The sequence below is a fragment of the Eublepharis macularius genome, chromosome 2, assembly GCF_028583425.1.
Source record: "Eublepharis macularius isolate TG4126 chromosome 2, MPM_Emac_v1.0, whole genome shotgun sequence".
Classification (NCBI taxonomy): domain Eukaryota; kingdom Metazoa; phylum Chordata; class Lepidosauria; order Squamata; family Eublepharidae; genus Eublepharis; species Eublepharis macularius.
The window spans coordinates 152,338,723-152,363,094 of record NC_072791.1 but is presented as its reverse complement, the minus strand read 5'-3'; the positions used below and the strand labels follow the sequence as shown (position 1 = coordinate 152,363,094).

General features: G+C 44.3%; 1 protein-coding gene across 1 annotated transcript; it reads right to left on the bottom strand.

Annotated features, from left to right (window-relative positions):
* Nucleotides 1-488: 488 nt before the first annotated feature.
* RAB15 (RAB15, member RAS oncogene family) lies at nt 489-24,372 on the bottom strand. Its single transcript, XM_054970859.1, has 7 exons — nt 24,249-24,372; nt 16,648-16,708; nt 13,989-14,049; nt 10,844-10,921; nt 4,673-4,762; nt 2,997-3,062; nt 489-647 (listed from the first exon to the last, which is right to left on the bottom strand). The coding sequence occupies exons 1-7, from the start codon at nt 24,370-24,372 to the stop codon at nt 489-491; spliced, it is 639 nt and encodes a 212-aa protein (XP_054826834.1).

Here is a 24,372-nt window from a genome sequence, read left to right as displayed (position 1 = left end):
TACAGCCCTGCTATAGAAGGTGCATTAGCAAACGGTCTGCCTGGATAATAATTAGCATTATCCTCATTAAGGGCTCTGTTTAGGGAGGTCAGGCTGGGCCCTGTGCTGGTACAAAACCAAATGGCTCTCCTTGCCCAATATGAAAGGGCACAGTTGCAGATCATCTGGGGTCTGAAAGACTGCTGGACGGACCTCAACTCTGACTACAAACTACAGCCCTTCCATGCAGATGGCAGGTTGATGTTCTGCATATTATGAGCCATCTGAAGAGATTTGGATCCAGGGAGTTTTGGGGACAACAGAAATCACCAAAGAGAAACACACCGGGAAATCCAGAGAGGATCCAGCAGGGCAGATGTCAAGCAGGCAGGCAGCCAAGGACCAGAAGGATGGAGCACAGCAAGCCAATCCTCTCTAGGTGGCAGCCTTTCTACCTGCACCGGGGTTAAGGAAAGAGAGAACACGTGCACACACGCACTGGGAGGCCTTCAGCACCAACAGGTCTTGGGAGAATGCTCTGTACCATCTGGCTTGCTTGCTGCCTCTTCCAGCTCAACCAGGTTCAGTTCATCAGCTGCATATGTGCGAAGCCCATCCAGCTCCTTCTTATGGGCCTGCAGAACCAGTTCTGTCAGACGAGTAAAAGACTACAAGAGGAAACACAGGCAGAAGGACAGTTGTACCTCCTGCAGAATGCACAACTACTGATTCTTAGGATTACATAATTCTTTATTTATGTATGTATTTATTGATTCTATTTCTAGCCCTCCCTCCCTGCGAACGGGCTCAGGCAAATAAGCCCACAATATGTGCCGATCTATGCATAGATGGATAGATCCATTTTAGACTTTGGATAGACTTGTTTTAGACATTTCTGGCATATTGAAAGTTTGAAATAATAGTTAATAAACAACTTTCAATGTAGCTTCTATGTCTGTTCATCATAAGACAGTTTCTATTTACTGCAGGTAAGGCTCTACTTACAATCTTGATTTAAATGGGACCTCCAACGTTATCTAATCAGGCTATTTGCATTGTAGAAGGAACCTCTAGGCCAGGACACTTCAAGAACATTTTCTACTGTTCTTATGACTATTTTAACTTTCTAAATTTATTTCTTCCAATGTGGTGCTCCAGAAAACAAAAGGAGTATCAACACATGTTACATAATCAGCAGGAAAGTATCATTAGTTACATTTGCTTTTCTCTTGCTTTCTACACATGTGATCCAAAATCAAGCAATTTTTTAGTTCTACTGATTTCAGTGGGAGAATTAAACATGGTTAGTTATCAACTTCTGATTCATTCACTACCTATGGCACCAATGTACATTAACTATTAACAGTGAAACACACTCAGTAAAATAAATCACCTCTAAAAATATTCAGCATTGACATTTCAAATTCAAAATTTGCATGGTAAAAGGTTGAGATGTTTTGGCAACTTTGGCAGACTTTTTTTAAAATAAGGATCACCACTTTGCGATAAGTTAACTTTGACTTCCCTCCCAAGAGCAGAGTATCTATTGGTTGCTAGAATCACAGGATATCCAGAGATTTTCAAGTACATTCTTTTGTTCATTATCTCAGATTATTTTACAAAGATAGTATTGGATCAAGTGCAAATTTTTGCTTATACCCTCCTCTCACAGCAGACCTCATGCTGTTCTGGGCATCTGGCCCCCAGAAGCAGCATTCGCTGGGCATGTTACGCTGCAGAGGGAACTGAGGAAGTCCTGATCCACTGATGGAAATCCCTGTCCGCAGATAATCCAACCCATGTTGGATTTTCTGCTGCCTCACATGTCAACCTCTGGACTCCCACCACGTACATTCCCTTTAGACTTCTTCTTGTCCTCATTCACAACAGGCACTGGCTGCAGCAAGGATGCTACTGCCATCTTGTAGCCATTACATGGGCTACCCGCATGCTTCCAGACCCAATACAAGCTACTTTTAAGGCCCTAAATTACTTGAGTCCAAGATACTTGGTAGACTGCCTCTATGTATATACACGGGCTCATGCACCAAAGTTGGCAGAGGAAGCTGTCTCATGGGATCCCCACAGGACAAATCCAGATGGTGGGAACCCAAACAAAGATTTTCTCAGCGGCTATCCCTGCTCTTCAGAACTCCTTTCTGCCTGGCACAGTAAGAAGGTTCCTTCTTCAGAGGCTTCCCAGCATCAGCTGAAAACTCATTCTCGAAAGCCATTTTTAGTTGAATAGCTCCCTGGTGCATGCATATATTAATGGTGCCATCTATTTTTAAATGTTTTGCATGAATTTTAGTATTGTTATACATAGCTGAACAGTTTCCTGCAAACTCCAAGTTTATGGAGAAATGGCTTCCTTTTTTTGAATATGTTGATACAAATAATATTCAGCCTAAATCAAAAATACTTCAAACAATTACTCTCTCTAGAACTTTTATGCTTTAATTTATATGCCTTGTTAAATTATATAATACTTGACTGTATATATCTAACTCCCTCCTGTATCAAAATAGTTTTGTAATGGTTAAGGTTTAGATTCATAGGTGTTTGTTTGTATGTTGTATGGTTTAATTGTAATAAAAAATTTATTAAAAAAATAAGAGAATTTTAGTATTGTAAGCCACCTTGGGTGTTTATTTATAACTAGCAAGGCAGGGTTTATACGTTCTAACAACTCAAAGAACTATCAGTGAGGACCCCCAGGAGAATTAAAATTTCAACTTTCACTTTTATAGGCTTTATAGCTACAAAACTTGGACATGCCTGGCCAGTGTCTGCTGAACTCTCAAAATACTGCAGAGTTCCAGCAATCAAGGCAGGAGCTTTGGTCTCTGCATAGATCTTTGCCATCTCTAATGACTAACAGAAGCAGAACTGAAATAAGCAAACTGTATATATTTGCATAATTTATTCAGGTTGTAGAATGTTGCTTTTTTAAACAAAAAGAAAATATGCACAGCCCTGCTTATATCTTAGGGAACGTATGTATCTAAGGTCCTTACCTCCTTGATGTTTAAACTGGTGCAGGCACTTGTTTCATAGAAATCCATGCCATATTCCTTAGCCAGCTGGAAAACAGAAGTGCTTAAAGGTTTATGCATAAAGGCACTGAATACTAATATATTGCTCCAGTTTCTTACCTGCCCTACTTCTTTCCCCTCCACTTCCAAATCTAGGTAGTCAAGTTATATGGCAGGCAACTGGAATTATAGGTGTCGTGAGCATCTCTTCCTAACTAGCACATGATCTACCCACATTTATACTAATATTCCCATTCCACCGATCAGAAGCAGATCTCCTTCTCCCTACTGTATACTGATCTGTATACATGGCCCAGTATCCCAAGTTCATTGTCAGAATTTTGACGTTAAGAATAGATCAGATAAGAGGTGATGTGAAAGACTTCTACCCGAGACCCTGGACTGTTGTCAGAGTGGACTGACCTGGACAGACCAATGATCTGACTGAGTAAAAAGTAGCTTCCTGTGTTCATCAGCCTGATGTTATAATAAAAGTGGATCCACTGCTGACATAACCCACAACTAACGGTTTTCCAGTTAAAACCTGTAGTTCTAAAGGTACCTAGAAATCCAGACATTTGATTACATTCATTAGGTATGTGAGGAATACTTACATGTATACCTCAGGTGAAGAGGAGTTTTACTCTTCATTACTATGACTCAAAAGCTGTGTATCATACATCCACACCAGTGTATAAACTGATACAAAGATATGCACAGTTCATTCATTGTTTCCTCTGCAGTGAAATGAACCACTTTTAATGAAACCCACCAATCTTTATCTAAATCATCAAGAGCATTTGTGAGTATGCTTGGCTGTGCTATTATCATTTATTATTTAGTAGTCAGTATTTTTTATTTTTTTGTTCTGTCCTTGCTCCAAGGAACTCAGGGCAGCATATATCATTCTCACTTCCTTCTCCAAACTAGAGTCCCAGTGCTCTTAACCACTACACAAAACTGGATCCCCAGATACTGATCTAGTTCTCACTAACAGCAGATGAGGTTATAATCCTGTTTTTCTACTATGACACTTCAGACTTCAAGTGGAGTCTTGCATGATTAAATGCTTCTTCATACCACTCCTGCCCACCATTACCCCAAATCACTGCACCATAGAAAACTACACCAGGGAGACGCCTAGGCTAGAACCATTCTTTTGCATTTTATGACATTTTCCAGCGACAGTAGTGCTTTATGGCAGAATCAGTATTGCTGGCATGAAGGAGTTCAAACAATTTTATTGCAGTTTTGTAGTACTATAATTTAGTAATACACATCCACACTTCAGGCAGAAACCAGTGCTGCATTAACAACTTAAAGATTATAGAGGTAGCTAATCAGAAGGATAAACTAAATATTTGAATATTTAAGAAATAAAGGCCAAAGCCTTTGACATTCCTGTCAGAGGGGTTTTTTTTTTTTTTGGTAACAGCTTGTTCTTAAGCAAGCATTGAAATACCTCAAATTGCTTTTGGTGTTCTCAATCATCATCTTCCCAACATCCAGTTATCTAGTGGAGGGATTTTTTAAATATAGAAGAACATTCAGTCATGGGAACTTCCACTCTTCTGAAGTGGCACCCTCAAAAACCATGTTCTGTCACCGCAAATAGGCCTTTATGGAGATGTATACAAATAAGCCTTTAAGGAATTTACCTGAAGGCCTTGTTCTCTGCCTACTTGCCTCTTCTCTTCCTCATCTGCTTTATTGCCAATGAGGATCTTCTGAACACCATCTGGAGCATACTGGAGAAAAGAAGAGAAACTTCACCTCTTCCCAGTTTGTGTAAGAGTTACCAGGCAGCTGCATGAGGCTCTGTTCAGAACTGGGTTGCCACATGCTTACAAGGGACAGGATTCTTGAGCCTTTAACAGTTGCATAGGAGGGAGAATATTTCTTATGACTCACAACACTGCAGCACAACCACCACTTCTGACATTCTTCAACTTTTACAGATTCTACAGAAGGGTAAGCACAGCCAATGCTACTTGACTTCTAGAAAGCCAGCCCCCAAACCAATATGGGCCACATGAACAAACAACCTGAGCTGGGTTTGACCCAGCTGGGTTTGACCCATTATCTTCAGTCCAGACTAGATATGGGCACAAACAAACAAAAAAAAAATAACGAACCCACGGTTCATGATTCGGTGCTGGCAACAAACCCGAACTAACAAACCACAACGAACTTTTCCCACTGACGAAGCTGTTCGTGATTCGTGGGGCTCAGAATGGCCCCTGTTGGACTTAGAGCCCATATTCACAGGGAGTGTTTAGCAGGCTCTCCTCCAGCCAGCACCCAAGTTTGGTCAAGATTGCAATAGGAGGCTTGGAATTATACCCTCTCCAATCTGAGGCCCCCAGGCAACTCCCACTCGATACAATTAGAGCCACCAATTAGAACCACCACTGACCAGATCAGGCAGTGATAATAATGTGAGCCCTCAGCCGAGGTGCCCACTGAGCTTGGCCCCAGGGCCTGGCAGCAGCCCTGGAACCAGAGGAGATAGATCCCTATCCCAAAAATCCAAGCTCAATTATACTCTCTCTGTCTCTCCCCTCAAAGGCTAGCAAGTAGCAAGCAACAGCTCTGTCACACTCCACTGCTTGCTGAAAGTGAAACCCGGCCTGGGAGCCACTGCTATTTATAAGCACAGGTCCCACAGACCAACACAGGAGGTCTGTGGTTGTCTGTCAGAGCTGCCTATCAGGATGGTTGTTGTGGGTTTTCCGGGCTGTATTGCCGTGGTATTGGCATTGTAGTTCCTGACGTTTCGCCAGCAGCTGTGGCTGGCATCTTCAGAGGTGTAGCACCAAAAGACAGAGATCTCTCAGTGTCACAGTGTGGAAAAGATGTAGGTCATTTGTATCTACTCAGGAGGGGTGGGGTTGAGCTGAGTCATCCTGTAAGAGTTTCCCAGGGTGTGGAATGCTAATGGCGGGAGGCTTCACTGTATCCTGAGGAGGTTCCTTTGCATATGGATTGGTACTTGATGTGCTAATCTTCTCTGCAGGGCTATTGTCGGGGATGGAATGTTTTGTTAGCCTGGTGTTTTTCAGAACTGGAAACCATGCTCTGTTCATTCTTAAGGTTTCTTCTTTCCTGTTGAAGTTTTGCTTATGCTTGTGAATTTCAATGGCTTCCCTGTGCAGTCTGACAAAGCAGTTGGAAGTGTTGTCCAGTATTTTGGTGTCCTGGAATAGGATACTGTGCCCTGTTTGCGTTAGGCTATGTTCAGCCACTGCTGATTTTTCAGGTTGTCCAAGTCTGCAGTGTCTTTCATGTTCTTTTATTCTTGTCTGGATGCTACGCTTTGTGGTCCCGATGTAAACTTGTCCACAGCTGCAGGGTATACGGTATACTCCTGCAGAGGTGAGGGGGTCTCTACTGTCTTTTGCTGATCGTAGCATCTGTTGTATTTTTCGGGTGGGTCTGAATACTGCTTGAAGGTTATGCTTTTTCATAAGCTTTCCCATCTGATCAGTAATTCCTTTGATATATGGCAAAAACACTTTTCCTGTAGGAGACTGTTTTTCCTTGGTTGTTTGATTCATCCTGGGTTTGATTGCTCTTCGGATTTCATTTCTGGAGTAGCCATTTGCCTGAAGTGCGTGGTTTAGATGATTAATTTCCTCATTGAGAAAGTGCGGCTCACATATCCGTCTTGCACGATCCACTAATGTTTTCATTATGCCTCTTTTCTGTCGGGGGTGGTGATTGGAGTTTTTGTGTAAGTACCGATCAGTGTGAGTTGGTTTCCTGTAGACCTTGTGACCTAACTGAAAGTTTGCTTTGCGGATGACCAAGGTATCCAGGAATGGGAGTTTTCCCTCGATTTCTTTCTCCATTGTGAATTGTATGTTCAGGTGGATGTTGTTGAGATGATTCAAAAACCCCATCAATTCTTCCTCCCCATGGCTCCAAATGATAAATGTATCATCCACAAACCGGAACCACACACTAGGTTTGTGGGGTGCTGATTCTAGAGCTGTTTTTTCAAAATGTTCCATGTAGAAGTTTGCTATAACTGGGCTGAGAGGGCTCCCCATGGCCACCCCATCCATCTGTTCATAGAATTCGTTGTCCCATTGGAAGTAACTGGTTGTCAGACAATGATGGAATAAGGCCGTTACATCCTCTGGGAAAATCTGATTAATAAGTGCAATAGTGTCTTTTACTGGAACCTTGGTAAACAGGGATACAACATCAAAACTGACAAGTATGTCTTGTGGATTGAGTTTCAGAGAACTGATTTTGTTGATGAAATTTGCTGAATCTTTGATGTAAGACGAGGTTTTCCCGATGTGGTCCTGCAGGAGATCTGCCAGATGTCTAGCTAATTCATATGTCGGTGAACCAATGGCACTCACAATGGGTCGGAGTGGGACTGAATCCTTATGTATTTTGGGGAGTCCATATAGTCTAGGTGGCCGTGCTTCAGTCTTGCATAGTTTTCTGTGCGTGTCGGGATGTAGTGAGGAATTCTTGATCAGCGCATTTGTTAGCCTCGTTTTAGTTTTTTGTAGGTGGAGGGGTCCAGGAGTTCCTTAATCTTCTTTTTGTATTCCTCTGTTTTCATGGTCACTGTAGCATCGCCTTTATCAGCTGGTAGAATGATGATGTCTGGATCTGCGTTGAGGGTCTTGATGGCATTTCTCTCCTTGCGTGTTATATTGCTGGTGGGAAGCTTTGCCTTTCGTAGAATCCTGGCTGTCTCTCCTCTTATTTCCTCAGCTTCCTCTTCAGGTAGATGACGAATGGCAGCTTCTACATTTGCAATGATGTCTTCCACAGGAATTCTTGGCAAAGGGAGGAAACTTTGCAGTAACCCCCACCAGAATTCCTGTGGAAGACATCATTGCAAATGTAGAAGCTGCCATTCGTCATCTACCTGAAGAGGAAGCTGAGGAAATAAGAGGAGAGACAGCCAGGATTCTACGAAAGGCAAAGCTTCCCACCAGCAATATAACACGCAAGGAGAGAAATGCCATCAAGACCCTCAACGCAGATCCAGACATCATCATTCTACCAGCTGATAAAGGCAATGCTACAGTGACCATGAAAACAGAGGAATACAAAAAGAAGATTAAGGAACTCCTGGACCCCTCCACCTACAAAAAACTAAAACGAGGCTAACAAATGCGCTGATCAAGAATTCCTCACTACATCCCGACACGCACAGAAAACTATGCAAGACTGAAGCACGGCCACCTAGACTATATGGACTCCCCAAAATACATAAGGATTCAGTCCCACTCCGACCCATTGTGAGTGCCATTGGTTCACCGACATATGAATTAGCTAGACATCTGGCAGATCTCCTGCAGGACCACATCGGGAAAACCTCGTCTTACATCAAAGATTCAGCAGATTTCATCAACAAAATCAGTTCTCTGAAACTCAATCCACAAGACATACTTGTCAGTTTTGATGTTGTATCCCTGTTTACCAAGGTTCCAGTAAAAGACACTATTGCACTTATTAATCAGATTTTCCCAGAGGATGTAACGGCCTTATTCCATCATTGTCTGACAACCAGTTACTTCCAATGGGACAACGAATTCTATGAACAGATGGATGGGGTGGCCATGGGGAGCCCTCTCAGCCCAGTTATAGCAAACTTCTACATGGAACATTTTGAAAAAACAGCTCTAGAATCAGCACCCCACAAACCTAGTGTATGGTTCCGGTTTGTGGATGATACATTTATCATTTGGAGCCATGGGGAGGAAGAATTGATGGGGTTTTTGAATCATCTCAACAACATCCACCTGAACATACAATTCACAATGGAGAAAGAAATCGAGGGAAAACTCCCATTCCTGGATACCTTGGTCATCCGCAAAGCAAACTTTCAGTTAGGTCACAAGGTCTACAGGAAACCAACTCACACTGATCGGTACTTACACAAAAACTCCAATCACCACCCCCGACAGAAAAGAGGCATAATGAAAACATTAGTGGATCGTGCAAGACGGATATGTGAGCCGCACTTTCTCAATGAGGAAATTAATCATCTAAACCACACACTTCAGGCAAATGGCTACTCCAGAAATGAAATCCGAAGAGCAATCAAACCCAGGATGAATCAAACAACCAAGGAAAAACAGTCTCCTACAGGAAAAGTGTTTTTGCCATATATCAAAGGAATTACTGATCAGATGGGAAAGCTTATGAAAAAGCATAACCTTCAAGCAGTATTCAGACCCACCCGAAAAATACAACAGATGCTACGATCAGCAAAAGACAGTAGAGACCCCCTCACCTCTGCAGGAGTATACCGTATACCCTGCAGCTGTGGACAAGTTTACATCGGGACCACAAAGCGTAGCATCCAGACAAGAATAAAAGAACATGAAAGACACTGCAGACTTGGACAACCTGAAAAATCAGCAGTGGCTGAACATAGCCTAACGCAAACAGGGCACAGTATCCTATTCCAGGACACCAAAATACTGGACAACACTTCCAACTGCTTTGTCAGACTGCACAGGGAAGCCATTGAAATTCACAAGCATAAGCAAAACTTCAACAGGAAAGAAGAAACCTTAAGAATGAACAGAGCATGGTTTCCAGTTCTGAAAAACACCAGGCTAACAAAACATTCCATCCCCGACAATAGCCCTGCAGAGAAGATTAGCACATCAAGTACCAATCCATATGCAAAGGAACCTCCTCAGGATACAGTGAAGCCTCCCGCCATTAGCATTCCACACCCTGGGAAACTCTTACAGGATGACTCAGCTCAACCCCACCCCTCCTGAGTAGATACAAATGACCTACATCTTTTCCACACTGTGACACTGAGAGATCTCTGTCTTTTGGTGCTACACCTCTGAAGATGCCAGCCACAGCTGCTGGCGAAACGTCAGGAACTACAATGCCAAGACCACGGCAATACAGCCCGGAAAACACACAACAACCATCGTTCTCCAGCCGTGAAAGCCTTCGACAATACATCTGCCTATCAGGGTTTGCAGGGATGAGATTGGAGTGCCCATGGCTACAGAACAACCCCCTCCCCCCTCTGGGTGTCTTCTCCCAAGTTGTAACCACTTTGCAGCTACATGGTTGAAAGGAAGACCTGCCAATCAAGGTAAGCTGGGCTTCGATTCGGGTTTCCAGGGCGACAGAAGGAGTGCAGACAGAATCCAGGCATTCCCCCAGCTCCGTTTCCAAGAAATTTGATTGATGGTGCCTGACTGTCTGGCTTCAAGAACTGCAGAAGAACATAACGAACTGGGCCTCTCATGAACGCTGGTTCGTTGGCCATGGATGCTCACGAACTTCCGGATCGCTAATGGACGATTGGGCGGCTCATGGGTTTTTTGCGTTCGTAATGCGGTTCATGCCCATGTCTAGTCCAGACCTCTACATTTCCTGCCCATATTCCCTGTAAACTCACTGCAGAAGTAACGAGGGACTCCATTTCCTTCTATGGCGGAATGCAAAAGCTGCTACACACAATCCCCCAATATTCTAAAAGCACCTTATAAAAGCAAGAGCACAACGGTACCACCAGAGGATCTGTTCCAATGATATGTCAGAAACAACTACCCAAGAAATAGATATTAAACAATCTCTTTGCCCCCAAGTAGTTGTACTCATGAAACACAGCCCAGGAGCAAGTCCTTTAATTGGAAACAAGAATACAGACATACCAAAACTATATGCTGCAAATCAAATATGTATGGCTTTATTTATGAACCAGGCATAAGAAGCTGAATGGCACAGTGGAAAAGCTCAGTGTGCTTCTAGCTGGACAAAAGTGATCTTCTCTCATATTCTCCCAGCCACTGATAAAGGAGGAAAGCACCTCCACTTACCTCATCCACATCACTGGCCCATTTCATTATATGCTGGTACGAGCGCTCACTGCTAATGTCATACACCAAGAATATTCCCTGTGAAGACAACATATTCAAGGAGATACAGTGACAGGAGCAAGAGCAGGTGTCATGCAACAAAAAAGTGAACTACGTTTAGGCACAGTGCCTTAAACAAGATTATTCTAATACTAGTAACAAGCCCGTTGTGGGGGGAAAATACAACGGACTCTAGAAAGGGCAGGGCAGGTGGGCCACGCATTGCCTCCTCTGCCGCACTCCAATTTGGTTGGGGGGAGGGAAAGGTGGCCGGGCCTGGCATTGCCCCCTCCCCAGCACTGCGAGGGGGGTGGCAGGCATCATGGTGGGCACCTGTGACTGGAAGCAGCCCGTTCCAACCCCATTGGCACTGGATTGGGCTGCTGCAGGCAAGAAGCACCTCCAGGGAGGGGAGGTAAAAGGTGCCATGATAGGCTCCTGTGCCCAGCAGCAGCCCGTTCTGGCCCTGTTAGTGCCGGATCAGGCCCCTGCAGGTGTGGAGTACATGGGGGGCTCCTGGCGGGCTCCTGCTTCCAAGAGTGGCCCATTCTGGCCCCATTGGGGTTGGAACATGCCGCTGCCGGGGCCACTGCAGATGGGGAGTGTCCCTGGGGGGCGGCAGCAGGAGCCCTGGCGGACTCCTGCACCTGACAGCAGCCTGTTCCAGCCCTGTTGGCACTGGATCAGGCCGCTGTAGGTGAGGAGTGCTGCCAAGAGGAAGTGGTGGCAGGTGACCTGGCAGGCTCCTGCTACCGGCAGTGGCCAGTTCTGGCCCTGTTGGGGTCAGAATGGACTGCTGCAGGCAGGGAGTACTGCTGGGGGGGTGGTACCAGGCACCCTGGTGGGCTCCTAAGACCAGCAGCAGCCTGTTCTGGCACTTCCTGAGGTAACGGAGGCCAGGTCTAACCTGGCCAGCAAAGGACTGGGAGGTAGATCTGGCTTCTGGGAGTACAGAGGCCAGGTGTGCCAGCCCAGCAAAGGAATAGGAGGTAGACCTGGCCTCCATGGGACCAGAGTCCATGTCTACCAGCCTGGCAAGGCTATGGGCAGTAGACTGGGCCTTCAGGAGTATGAAAGCCAGGTCTACCCTGTCAGCAAATCCACGGCAGGTAGACCTGGTCTCTATACATCCAGAGGCCAGGTCTACTGAACCAGCCAAGGAAAGGAGGTAGACCTGGCCTTCGAGGGATTGGAGGCCAGGTCTACCCTCTGACAAAGGGTTGGGAGACCTGGCCTCTGTTTGCAGAGGTGGGAGTGGGGTGCAGAAGGGAAGCAGGCAGTTCAGGGTCACGCCGGGCTGGAGGCGCGGATTGCACGGGGTGCGTGTACGTGTGTGTGTGTGTGTGTGAAGAGGCAGCCCAGTGCTGCTGTGCCTGCCTGGCAGGGTCCCGTTTGGGGCCACTCCAGGTGGGCTGGGGAGCACGCGAGGGGGACGGCTCCAGCTCCTCCACCCAGTAGCCACTCAGATCAGGCAGCTGCTGACGGGGAGCGCACAAGGGGGCAGCTCCAGCTCCTCCGCCCAGCAGCCACTCAGATCAGGCAGCTGCCGGCGGGGAGCTCACGAGGGGGCAGCTCCAGTTCCTGTGCCCAGCAGTGACTTGTTCTGCCCCCACTGGCTGATGGAGCGATTCCCCTCTTCCCCCTCTACAGGCGCACTAATGCGCCTGCTCTGTGGAATCTCTGTGAGTTGTCTGAAATGCGCTTACTGAATTGTTATAGGATGGTCCGTCCTATGTAACTTCCTTCAGAAGTGATACTGGGAACTGTGAGCTAGAAATTTGAGAATTATTTATCTTCTGTCCTTTACAAAACTGGCACATTCTGGCTCTAACAGAGAATGCCTCCTTCTCTGTGTAGGCCAAGCTCAATGCAGACTTATCAAATGTAACCATGAGCTACCAAACCAGATAGATTTTTGTTTTCCTACCACCGTGCCTATGAATTTCTCCCACAGCAAGGTGCTAATGTGCTAAATAATGGACAACTATATAACAAAAAACCCTTCACTTTTACCCTAGAAAGCCGGCTCAACTATTTGAATTCCCTGCAGAAGCAATCGCACAAGTTTCTTATTTTATAATTATACAAAAATAAATGTTAGATCATGGGGAAAAAATCCTATCACAACTATGGAACAGGGCCTCTATGGGTAGGCAACAAGTAATCCAGAGACAAAGTCCGGCCAGCTGTAGATGGTCCACCACTCATCTATTTTCACTTCTATAAAGGGTCCTATTTTTCTCTGCATAAAATGCTTGTGGGTTAAACCAGAGCACACATCACATGCAAGTCACGTGTTCTGGAGGAATAGTGTGCATACTGATTGCTGCTGGTAGGATACCACCTCTAAATCCCCAAAACAGGAAGTACTTCTTAACTATTTCCTGTTGGTGCTTCCTAGTTATATCCTTAAGAGCTTGCCCAAGACTTATTAATGCTTCATGTGAACAAGCTAGCTGCCAGCCCAGACACCAGTCCACAGCCTCCTGTTCCTGCTGAGGAAGTTTAACAAACATGCCACAGCTGCACTGAACTAACTCCAGTGACTGAGAAAGAAATACGCTGTGCTGTTTCTTTTTTTCCTGGGAGTCCAGCATAACGTGAAATGCTCATTTACCCCTCAGAAACATGCAGCGGACAGGAGGAGAGGGGCAGTAGGGAGCCCAATCCTTTCATTTCATGCAAGGCTCTTGAAGTGAATGGTGGGGAACAGGATTGTGTGTGATGCTTTACTAAATTTCCTCAGCTGAAGCAAAAGGCAATAGCAGCTGGCTGGTAGGCAAGTCATAAAGGCAACATCTGCAGCCCTATCTTACAGTGAACAGCACCCAGGAAGTTAAGAAACAGCCAGAACTACAGCTTCTGATCTCTCAGTGGGAAGGCTGACTTCTCCCCACCACTGCACTTTATAGAGATTTTAATGTAATGTTAGGCCTAGTTCTCTAAATTGAATGCCACCCCATATCCTTGTTTCCTGGGTGGGTGCTAGGAGAAGGGTGCAGATTCCCTGCAATTTGCTGTCCCCACCTTCTGAGCAAGCAGCCAGATCAGAACTGCCCCATTCTTTGGACCCTATTCCTAACCTAGGAAAAAAATATAGTTTTACCTGGGCTCGTCTGTAGTACTGCTTAGTGATTGTCTGGTATCGCTCTTGACCTGCAGTGTCCCTGGGGGAAAAAATACAGATCACTTCAGTGAGCCTGGACTTCTGTACATTCAGTAGACCCATTGTCTAGTGGACCCAATCACAGGAACCTCAAACTCAACATCTCATACCACTGGGCCTGGATCTATTGCAAATTTCCGGACAAACCCCCCTAAGTTCAGTGTCAAGACCTAACCAATGCTGTGGCAGTTTTAGTTTCTTCACTTTGCTCAGGTATCACTCAAATAAATTAGGTGGTATACAGATCAGTGGCAAGCCAGTTAGAAAAATGTACTCACTTTGCACATACATACTGCCTTCCATTCAAGAACAACACCTTGGGGGTTCCAAAAATCTGTATTTCTGCAGAAGCCAGCCATCTAGATGGCTGTCCTCTGCAAAATCCTAGGTTGTTTACTTCCCCCACTTCACGCAGCACTTTTTTAACTTCTAAAATGTTGTGTGTTTTTGATGCCTGAGGTGCAAAATCAATAAGCAAGCAAATAAACATTTAAGTTGTGCTTTTTAAAAGTTAAACAAAGCAGACATCCCAATTAAAGCGGGTGGGAAAGGGCAAATTGGAGTACCAGATTGGTGTTCAGTTAGCTGATCAATACATCTGTCAAGTGGGTTGTGAAGGTGGGATTCAGGCTTAAGCTGCACGAGGGAGAAAAAGAGCAGTGAGCCATGATTTCAGGATATGTCTGTGTGAAAACTAGTTCTATTTGAGACAGAGGGAAGAGGCAGCTGTTGAAGAACCTGAAAATAATTACTGAAGAACTGACCAACAAACATCTTTTTGACCATCAGCCTCTATAACATGATGCTGATAACTAAAGGTTTAATCTGTAAACTGAAGAGTCTCCTTTTCTGTATCCTTCTCTACTATCTCCTCTTCCCCAACTGACTTCCCTAATTGCGCTTGAATGATCTACGCTATCACATACAGCTCCTGACCAGCATCTGATTAGAAGCATCAGAAGAGGCACAAGTTGGTTTTCTAAGGGATGTACAGTGCAACTCTAACCATGTTTACTCAGAAGTAAGTCCCACTGGACTCAATTGGGCTCCCTCTTCAATAAACACACTTAAAATTGTAGCCTAAAGTAGCACGTTGCCACTGGCAATTCGTTGTGTGTTGTATTTATACCCTCACAGACAGAACAAAGGATGGCATACGGAAGTAGCAAGCTAGAAGGCATGTGAAAGTCTGCCTGAAGTCTGCACTACCACCTCCTCAAATTCTGCACTAGGAAAACGTAAGATCGTGCTCAAAATTAAGTGAACTTGTATGCACTTAATTTTATGTAACTTACTCTGCTTCCAAACGGCACCCCAAGAGTAAAGTTCTATGGGAGGGGCTAATCTTGGATCATCAAACCACAGAATATAAGGATGCCAACATTCAGTGTTAAATAACAAACTTCAATATTAACACACTTCCATTACAGAACACTGCATCTATATGGGGCCAAAAAAGCAAGCTCTCCAGGATACATGCAGCACAAAGACAGACTAAGAGCCAGTTCATGCAACACATTTGTTGCCCTCATGAGCCTGGGTCGTATGGACAAATAAGCTGCGTGAAGTCAACAGCCACCAATATAATTAGCAGCAGTATCCATATCATATAAATTCACTGCTCCATCAATAGAGATGAAGCACATTTTCTACTGTACTCCCAGGAACTGGTGCAGTGTTGGAGCATAGTGAGGTACAGCAGAAGAACCCCAAACAGACTCAAGCTATGCTGTTAGCCAGATCATCACAGAGTACGTCTACCTCGCTGCTTTATAGCCACTGCAATGGCTAACTTGCTTCTTCATCCATCACTAACATTGTCACAAGTTGGATTTTCTTGCAGATGTACCTTGCACATGGAATGCTTCAGCTTTGGAAAAATGTGCTAGCATGTAAGTTGGCTGCCCCCTTCTGGATAGTACTCCTCTAGAAACCAATCGTATCTAGGACCTCCCCTCCCATGCAACTAATGAGATTAAGCATTGAGGCTCCCTTTTGTAGACTTCTTGCTATAATTTTTAAAAAAAAAAGATTCTTAAAGGCCTATGCCTTAATTCAGGACTGGAGTGCACACCACCCCTAATTTAAAAGAATGGCAATCCTGTTTAATGCAAGGCCACAATCACCTTCTATTATGCTGTTCTAGATATACACTAAACACAAATATAGCCCTAAAGGGAAAATGTGGGTTTTTAAAATTATTGCCGAAATACAGTCTGGAAATCGGAGCCCTTAATCCACTCTTTCTGATATCCCCTTGTAGGGGTCCAATTACAACAACCTGTCTATTATCCAGGAATGTGAGTAACCTCTTCCCCTCTAATCCCACTGGACCTCTTTTATAGATGTTAAATATACAGTCAGATCCAATACTACTATTGATTATTTACAAAGCACTTTTAATCAGCAGTGTTTTTCAGTCCGTGGCTTCACATTTACAAGTAGTCTGTGACTAAGTCATGGTCATTCCTGTTTTACTGAGGGCCTGAGAACCTACAGTTTGCCCAGGGTCACACAATGAACTCACTTTCTGTCAAAGAACTCGCTTTTGGTCAAAGAACTCATGTTGGCTGTGTGTCATAATACCTGCATCACTTACCAGATCTGTATTCGGACCTTAATCCCATCTACTTCTATGGTCTTCATTTTAAAATCAACTCCTAGGAACAGCAACAAAAATTACATTAACCAATAAGTTTTGATGTGTTTAAATAGGTTTTGTGGTATTTAGAATAAACAAGAGGAGACACAAATACATTCTTGTATGTATTCATCTGTGAGCAATACTGAGGCTATTGTACTTTGGTCACATCATGAGAAGACAAGATTCTCTGGAAAAGTCAATAATACTAGGAAAAGTGGAAGGTAGTAGGAAAAGAGGAAGACCCAAAATGAGATGGCTTGACTCAATAAAAGAAGCCACGTCCTCCAGTTTGCAGGATCTGAGCAAGTCTGTTAATGACAGGACATTTTGGAGGTCTCTTAGTGATAGGATCGCCATAGGTCAGAGGCAACTTGACAGCACGTAACACACACCTTCTCCATATCTGTTTTCCCCCACTCTCTTAACACAAGCACACAATCTGACTCTTCAAAGGCAGCACTCACAGCCCCCATTCAGATACCACTTCCAGGTATTTGCATGTAATCGAACAGTAGATCAACATTCTAATTATACTGTCTTCCCTTCTTTGCTAAATCTATCAGCAGCACACAAACCCTCTATCTTTAGGCCCTGGGTGCTGACAGCTTTTTAAAATTTCTGAACAGTTGAAATATTCACACACGTTCTGTAACATTTCAGCATCTGAGCCAATATTAGACAGGGATCATTTCAATCGAAGCCAGAGCTTTCATAGACGATAGTTATGAAAGTTTCACAGGCTGAAGGCAGGGTTTATGCTTTCCCCCTTTCAGAAGGGCAGGGCATAAATTAAGTAAATAATAAATATAGCTGAGCTGGGGGGCAGACAAAAGGTAGGTTGGTTGATGGCTGGGAAGAAGAGAAGGAAGAAGGGAAAGGTGAGGATATGGGGTTGCCAGGAGAAGGGCAAATGGAATAAAGGGGAAAACGAGCTTCCCCTGCAGCTATTAAGGTGTTTGTTTATTTGTGCTGGGGAGGGGGTGGAGCTCAATCTGCGGCCTAAAATCCTGCTCCTGTGACTTCTTCATAAGTACACCTCCCTTCACCCAAGGTTTATGAATGGCCATTAACCATTTTAATTAAAAATCGAACCTACATGTTCAGACATTAATATAGATCTGATTAATAGATACTGGTGCTCTCACCTGAATAGACCAGGCAAACCTGGTCTTGACAGATCTCAGAAGATTAAGTGGGGTCAACCTTGGTTATTAATTGGGCCAGAGACATCTAATGAAGACCAGGGTTGCAGACGCAGGCAATGGCAAACACCCTCTGTTAGTCTTTTGTCTTGAAAACCCCACTAGGGCTTACCATTAGCCAGCTATGACTTGGTGGTACTTTCCACCACCAATCGATACAGGTAACAAACAAGAAGGTACTGCTGCCATTATCATCATCAAGTGTGTTTGTTAACTTCCAAGGGATGGGAGTAATCCTGCTGACCACAGTGTGAAAGTTAACATTGGACTAAACCTTTAGCCTGATGGAACAAAGTAGTTCTGGTACTTTTAGAATCAAGGGAAGTTTCCTGATCTAAAATGTAGTATATTTTCTCTCCTAAGAAACTACACAGCTTTCTGGCAGTGACTCACAAACAGAACAAGATTCACTATGAACAAGCTGAAGATGATCCTTTTTGTATTTAAAAAGACAAAAGTCTCTGTGATCACAATGAGAACTTCACCAGGACCATTCTGGAAGAATTATAAATGTGAGCAACAGACCCCATTACATATTCATACATAATGCTGCTTGGTTAAAACCAACTGCAGTTGACCTGAGTGGGTTTATATTCTAACAGATGTAAGTAGCAGGTTACACTAGAACAACAAGCTTTTCAAGAATGGCAGCACACCTGTAATGTCACCTCTCCATCACCTTACTAATCTCCCATCTCAAGTGAACAGGCAAGTGGGAGCTGGAAGCCCAGTCCAGTCATATTCTTCTCTGCCTACTCAACTGAACCAAGGCCACTTCATATGCTATACTCTGTGTGGAGGTCGTCTCCATGTAGGAAGAAGCACAAACACCAGTGTGAACTGAACAGCAGTGATTTCTTAGCACCTTAAGAACCAACAGATTTATTGTGACATAAACTTCCATAAACCAGAGCCTACTGTGTCAGATGCGTGAAGGATTATGTCCAGTTGTAGCTACACACACACACGTTAAAAAGCAAAAAGGTGTGACAGTAACTTCCTCCTTGCCACTTTCCTTCCACGGCACAGTATATCAGCCATCTAATACTTCATGACTCTAATGAAATGACTATCTTTCAAGCACTCTGTGACTCCTTGTTATTTTGGTGGCCACAGACTAACACAGCCACCCTTGTGGAATTTTGAACAAGTTAATTTTGATGCATGCTCACAGATCGGGAAATCAGTACATGTCCTCCCATACACAAGTGAATTGCTGTGTAGCAGTGGCACATTCAGCTACAGTTTATTGACCTTGTTCCCATGGTAAATCCACAGTAACAGCTCTACCCTAGGCCAAGTCACAGGCCAAATCACAGGCTCTTCAGGGAGGTGGGGTCGGGTGGAGAGATGTTACACAAGTAGCAGAAGAGGGCTCTGCAACACAATTGCCAGTGTGTATTGCTGGTCCAGGAATCTGGCACAGGAAGTGTTATTTTCCAAGGCTCCAAAAAGAAGCATGGGACAGAGAAGCCATCTTGGTTTCTGAGCAAGAGCAAATGAAGTTTAGCACCTGCAGTAAAATTTGCACAAATATTTCGCCACTGGTTTGAGGCTAGCATAACCACTAGGAAGTATTCTTTTCACTATGCACTTCATTTGTGCCAGTTTGGCATGTACCAAGCAGTTACTAATAGAGGATCCAGAAGGAGCTACAAGCATCAAGGCATATCTGTCTTGACTCTCAGTGAGAAACTATAAACTAAGTAAACATATAAATAAACAAACATCTCAAGGACACTTTGCGCATTCTCCAAAGGGTGACAGGAAGCATGAGTGACTTGTAGCTTCAATCCCTGCATTCTGGATTGTTCCCTAAAATAATTTAAAGGGGGAGATGTATACTCTATCCCTGCTTCAGAATATGCATCTCCCCAGTTTAAGACAGACGTATCACCTCTCCATGTCAGACTCAAGTCCCTGATGCTTCCTCTTCCACTGCTTTGTGATCTCAGCAGAAATAGCTTTAGAGACTTCTACAATTTCAACTATTTCTGTTATCCCATTCAGAGAGCAATGGATAGTCTTCTTTCCATATGATGCTTTTTCTAGTTGTATCAGCTGTACACCCTCACATTATAAGAAGGTATCGGCCATTATTGTCACAGTAACTTTTCTCATCACAAAATACATAGTGTGGGAACAAATAATAAGACACAGGAATAGTAGATCACAATAGCTGTATCCATGCAGACACTGCAGGAGTGAGCAAACATCCATTGAATCCAACAGAATTTCAAGTAAGTATGTTTAGTGTTGCAGCTTTAGAGATAACTATAGCTTTAGCTTAAGGCTATTGTGAAGCTTCCTACTATCATTCATTGCATGCTTTACATTTTTAGTGAGTTTACACTGCACACTTGCTCTACATATTTACTAGAACTATTATGTTGGAAGAGTGGCATGTATTTTTTTAAAGTTATGTTTACTTCACAGGTAATTGGTAATACGTCCACAGTGGACAGCCACTTTAATTGATAGTTGTATGTTACAGCTATACAACACATACTACTAACATTGTAAAGTATGGGCCATTCAGGGCTAATCAAATACTAATAATAAGTGCTCTTATAACACCGCTCTTCTAGGCAGATTAGTGCCCCACTCAGAGCAGTGAACAAAGCCAGTGTTGTTATTAATCTGCACAATACAGCTGGGGAGCTGGGGCTGAAAGAAGTGACTTATCCAAGGCCACCTATTGAGCTTTTGGTAGTAGTGGGATTCAAATCAGCAGAGTGCTGATTTGCAACCCAACCACTTAAACACTATGTTACAGCAAGCTCTTGCTTCTTACATATCATGAAGAATGTAGGCAGACAGGCTGTTCCAGTTCACAATCACCCAAAATATGTTGTCTGAAGAAGGGAGCTCTGACTCTCAAAAGCTTACACTCTGAAAATCTTGTTGGTCTCTACGGTGCCATTGGACTCAAATCCTACTGAGGACTTGTGGGTGCTTTTGTAGGTGCATCAAAATATGCAGAGATGAAGGAGTTGCCTATGTGCTATCATGCAAGTAATTATCAGACAGAAGTCTGAGCACTCTTCCATGAAGCTTTTCATTCAACTGATATAATCAGATCTGGAGACTTCCATATAAGATCAACATTCTGGCTACATTTACCAACAACAATGGTTGTTCATGAACTTGATCAGAAGACTAATTCACTTCTGTGCTGCTGTCTGCATACAGTGTTGCTTCTGCAGGGGTTAAACTTCTGTCTGCATTGAAACAGGGAGTACAGGAGAGATGCCATCTTTCCTGATTTATCTTCATTCTTCAGAAATCTTTTTAACAGCTCAGATGCAATTAAAACCATCTTATTCTGCTGTGCATCTTGGCTCTATGTCCTAAAATAGCCAATGATGGGAAAGTGCCCCCATTGATGGATATAGACTACCCAGAAAATGAAATACTGGAATATTCAAGTTTATCTGATCAATAGCTAGCAGTAACATGCCATTAACAGCTTCAATGCATCCCCCATTAATAGTCTTAGCGCCTCTCCAAGCCTCTGGTTTCTGACCCAGTCTAGTCAAACTGGGCAAGTAGAAAGGAAGGTTATATTTTACAGAAGAGAAGTCCACCAAGGGCTCATGCCGGCACAAGGAGGTTGATTTTTACAGTTCAATTGTGGCTCTGCTGAACAAAGAATTCAGGTACCAAAGGGAAGTGCAGAAGTAACCAGAAATACAACCAGAATCCTCATCCTGTCCACCCACACAGCTTTCTCCTGTTTCTAAACAAACTGAAATGACAAGCTGAAATGCAGATCTATACCAATGATGGAAACCCTATAGAAAATCATGCAAAGTTGTTGCTGCATTCCAGCTTGGTATGCTTTTTAACAAATGACAGCATATATTAAAAAAAGTTACTGTCAAAGGAAATCTCGTTGACAGCGTAAATGTACCAGTACCACCTGGAGCCTTTGAGCCATAGGACATGTGATGCAGGAGAACCACGATCAGGGTCCTGACTTGGGTTTTTAAAGGCTAAAAGAGAAGAGCTGAAAGAATCTGGATTGGGAAAGCTGCGTGGGGTGGGGTGGGGGAGGAAATCAACCATTCCCCTTTATCATTTTCCCGATTTAAATCTCCACCCCCCACTGCTATTTGCTATGCAGAAGAAGCAGTCAAGGATTCATATGGCATACATTTTTTTACAGGGCTGAGCCACTTACTCTCAGCCAAACCTACCTGCCTCAAAGCATTGTTGTGAGGATAAATGGCAGAACAATGTATGCCACCATGAGCTCATTGGAGAGGGCGGAGGGATAAAGTAAATAAATAGCAGCATGGAGAGAGGGGATTTGCATCAGGAAAGTAGCACAGGGGAAAGGGTTCTCCCCCTCCTTCTGCACTGTGGTCTGGATCACCTTCTTACCCTTTGGCTGCCTTCTGTTTTTTTTAAAATCAAGGGACAGACAGCCACAGATCTCTCACAGTTATATTCAGCTTAGCCTTCATGGGTTGAAATAACCGTGAGAAATCATTAACCAATGACCCTGCTTCTGCAGCAATCTAACAGTGCCTTTAAAGCAAGTGGAGGTTTGGTATCTTCAGATCAAAATTGCCACTGGACACTCAAAAAGCAAGCATTATATTCTGCATTAAACCTACTTTTGCCTCTTACTCGAGTGTGCAGAGCAGAGTCTGCACAAAGGTCTCATCACAGAGTTGTCTCCATGCAACTGCAGCGGCGCCACCACACTTTTTTTCAGCACACTCCCAATTCCACTGATCCATGCTTTTGCCATATACCCGTTTCAAATCAACTGGAATCAATTTAGGAATGTCCATAAAACCTTCATTTCTGGGCCAACAGTGATTAGATGCCAGATTGAGGAACCAAGTCATATGCTGGCCATTCCAGCAGTCAAGGATATGATATGAGACTTTGGTAAGGTGATGATTTCTACAGACCCCCCCTCCATTTCATCTACATTTCTCATAACAGGTAAGATAAAAGAGGGGTACCTAAGTACATGTTATTTATTACTGCATCTCTGAAGAGACCTCATCTTTCCAGTCAGCTCTAAATATACCAGATTTAATTTCTTAACTTAAGAGTGCTAAGGCACAGGCTCACCTGAACTCATGCCTTCTGACCTAGAAGCCCTCCCCCCTAAATACAAGACTGGCCAAGGGAACTTCCACTCAAAAGATGCCCTGTTTTTATTCCAAGCACAAAACAGCCAATGCTCAGTTCTGCACAAGTATTCCGAGGCTAAGACCCAAACATGTCTCTTTCGACCACTTTAAGCAAGCTCTGCGAAATAAAAATACTCAGAACCCAGGAAAAGACGACACTCTCTTACAGACCCTAATGCATTACATCAGCGAGGGCTGCTTCATATGTTGCGTTATTAGCCCATGAACGTGTTCCCACAAGTCACTCCTGCACCTAAAAATAGAATGGACTTAACAGTGGCTGCTGTGTGGCTTCCAGATTCTCAGCATATATGTATGAATGAAGGCATACTCCCACAAAAAAAGGTGCTGCTCAGAAGCAGGCCTATTCTACACAAAGGTTTTAGATGCAGACGGAGTTGTAAGACAGGTTTAAAATAACATGCAGGCAGTAGACTTTCATCTCTAAAACAAGCATAAGAATACTGGCAATTTCAGGAACTAGAAAGCAAAGGGTCTTCCTCTTGCATTCTCCCCCCCCCCCTTATGACTCATGGCTTAATGCCTACCTCATGTTTTAGGATATTGACGTCGTTTTTTATTTTAACCTTTGAAGCGCGCTGGCATTACTGCATCAGGCAGCAGAGGCAGCGGTATGTACAGTAGCTGGAGAACCTAAACCGTTATTGAATAAAACCCAGCGCCTCAGAACTGGGGAAACAGCAGCAAGGCCCGGAATCGACACATCTAACAGGTAACTGGGCGCCATGGCACTGATGGAAAGGGATCGGGAAAGGGGGTGCTTACTGCTAAGTGGGGTGTTAGCCTCGCTTCAGGCAGCTGGGTCTTCGGCCCGGAATCACCTCCTCCCGCTGGCAACGGGCAGGTGCATACCGGCACCGATCCGTCCCAAAGCCACAACTGTCTTTAAGCGCGATGCAGCCCCCCACCTCAATCACGGGAGCAGAGGCGAAGCCGCCAAACGCTCCAAGCATTGCCTTCCCGGGCTCCCTCTGAACAACTGGACCCCAGACTGTTCTCGCAGGCGACGCACAAAGAATATCCCAGGCACCCTCCCAAGGGAGGGCGAGTGCTCTCGGCCCTCCCAACCCTTTGTCCCCGTCGGAGAGGCCGAGCTATTCCATTGTCCGCTGCTCTCCACCCCCACCCCAGCGCCTTCCCTCTCTCGGGGCTTTCCCTCCCCACTTCACTCCCGTAGTACCGATGGTGGAGATGTGCGAAGGGTGGAACTCGTTGTCGGTGAAGCGGCACAGCAAGCAGGTCTTGCCCACGCCCGAGTCCCCGATGAGCAGCAGGCGAAAAAGCACGTCGTACTGCTTGGCCAT

Excerpts from the sequence above, each read along its gene's own strand:
- RAB15 (XM_054970859.1), bottom strand. The coding sequence starts at position 24,372 with ATGGCCAAGCAGTACGACGTGCTTTTTCGCCTGCTGCTCATCGGGGAC. Across the intron at positions 4,763-10,843 it reads GGGCCAGTGATGTGGATGAG|TATGCTCCAGATGGTGTTCA; the intron begins GTAAGTGGAGGT and ends TCTTTTCTCCAG. Across the intron at positions 648-2,996 it reads CCAGTTTAAACATCAAGGAG|TCTTTTACTCGTCTGACAGA; the intron begins GTAAGGACCTTA and ends TTCCTCTTGTAG.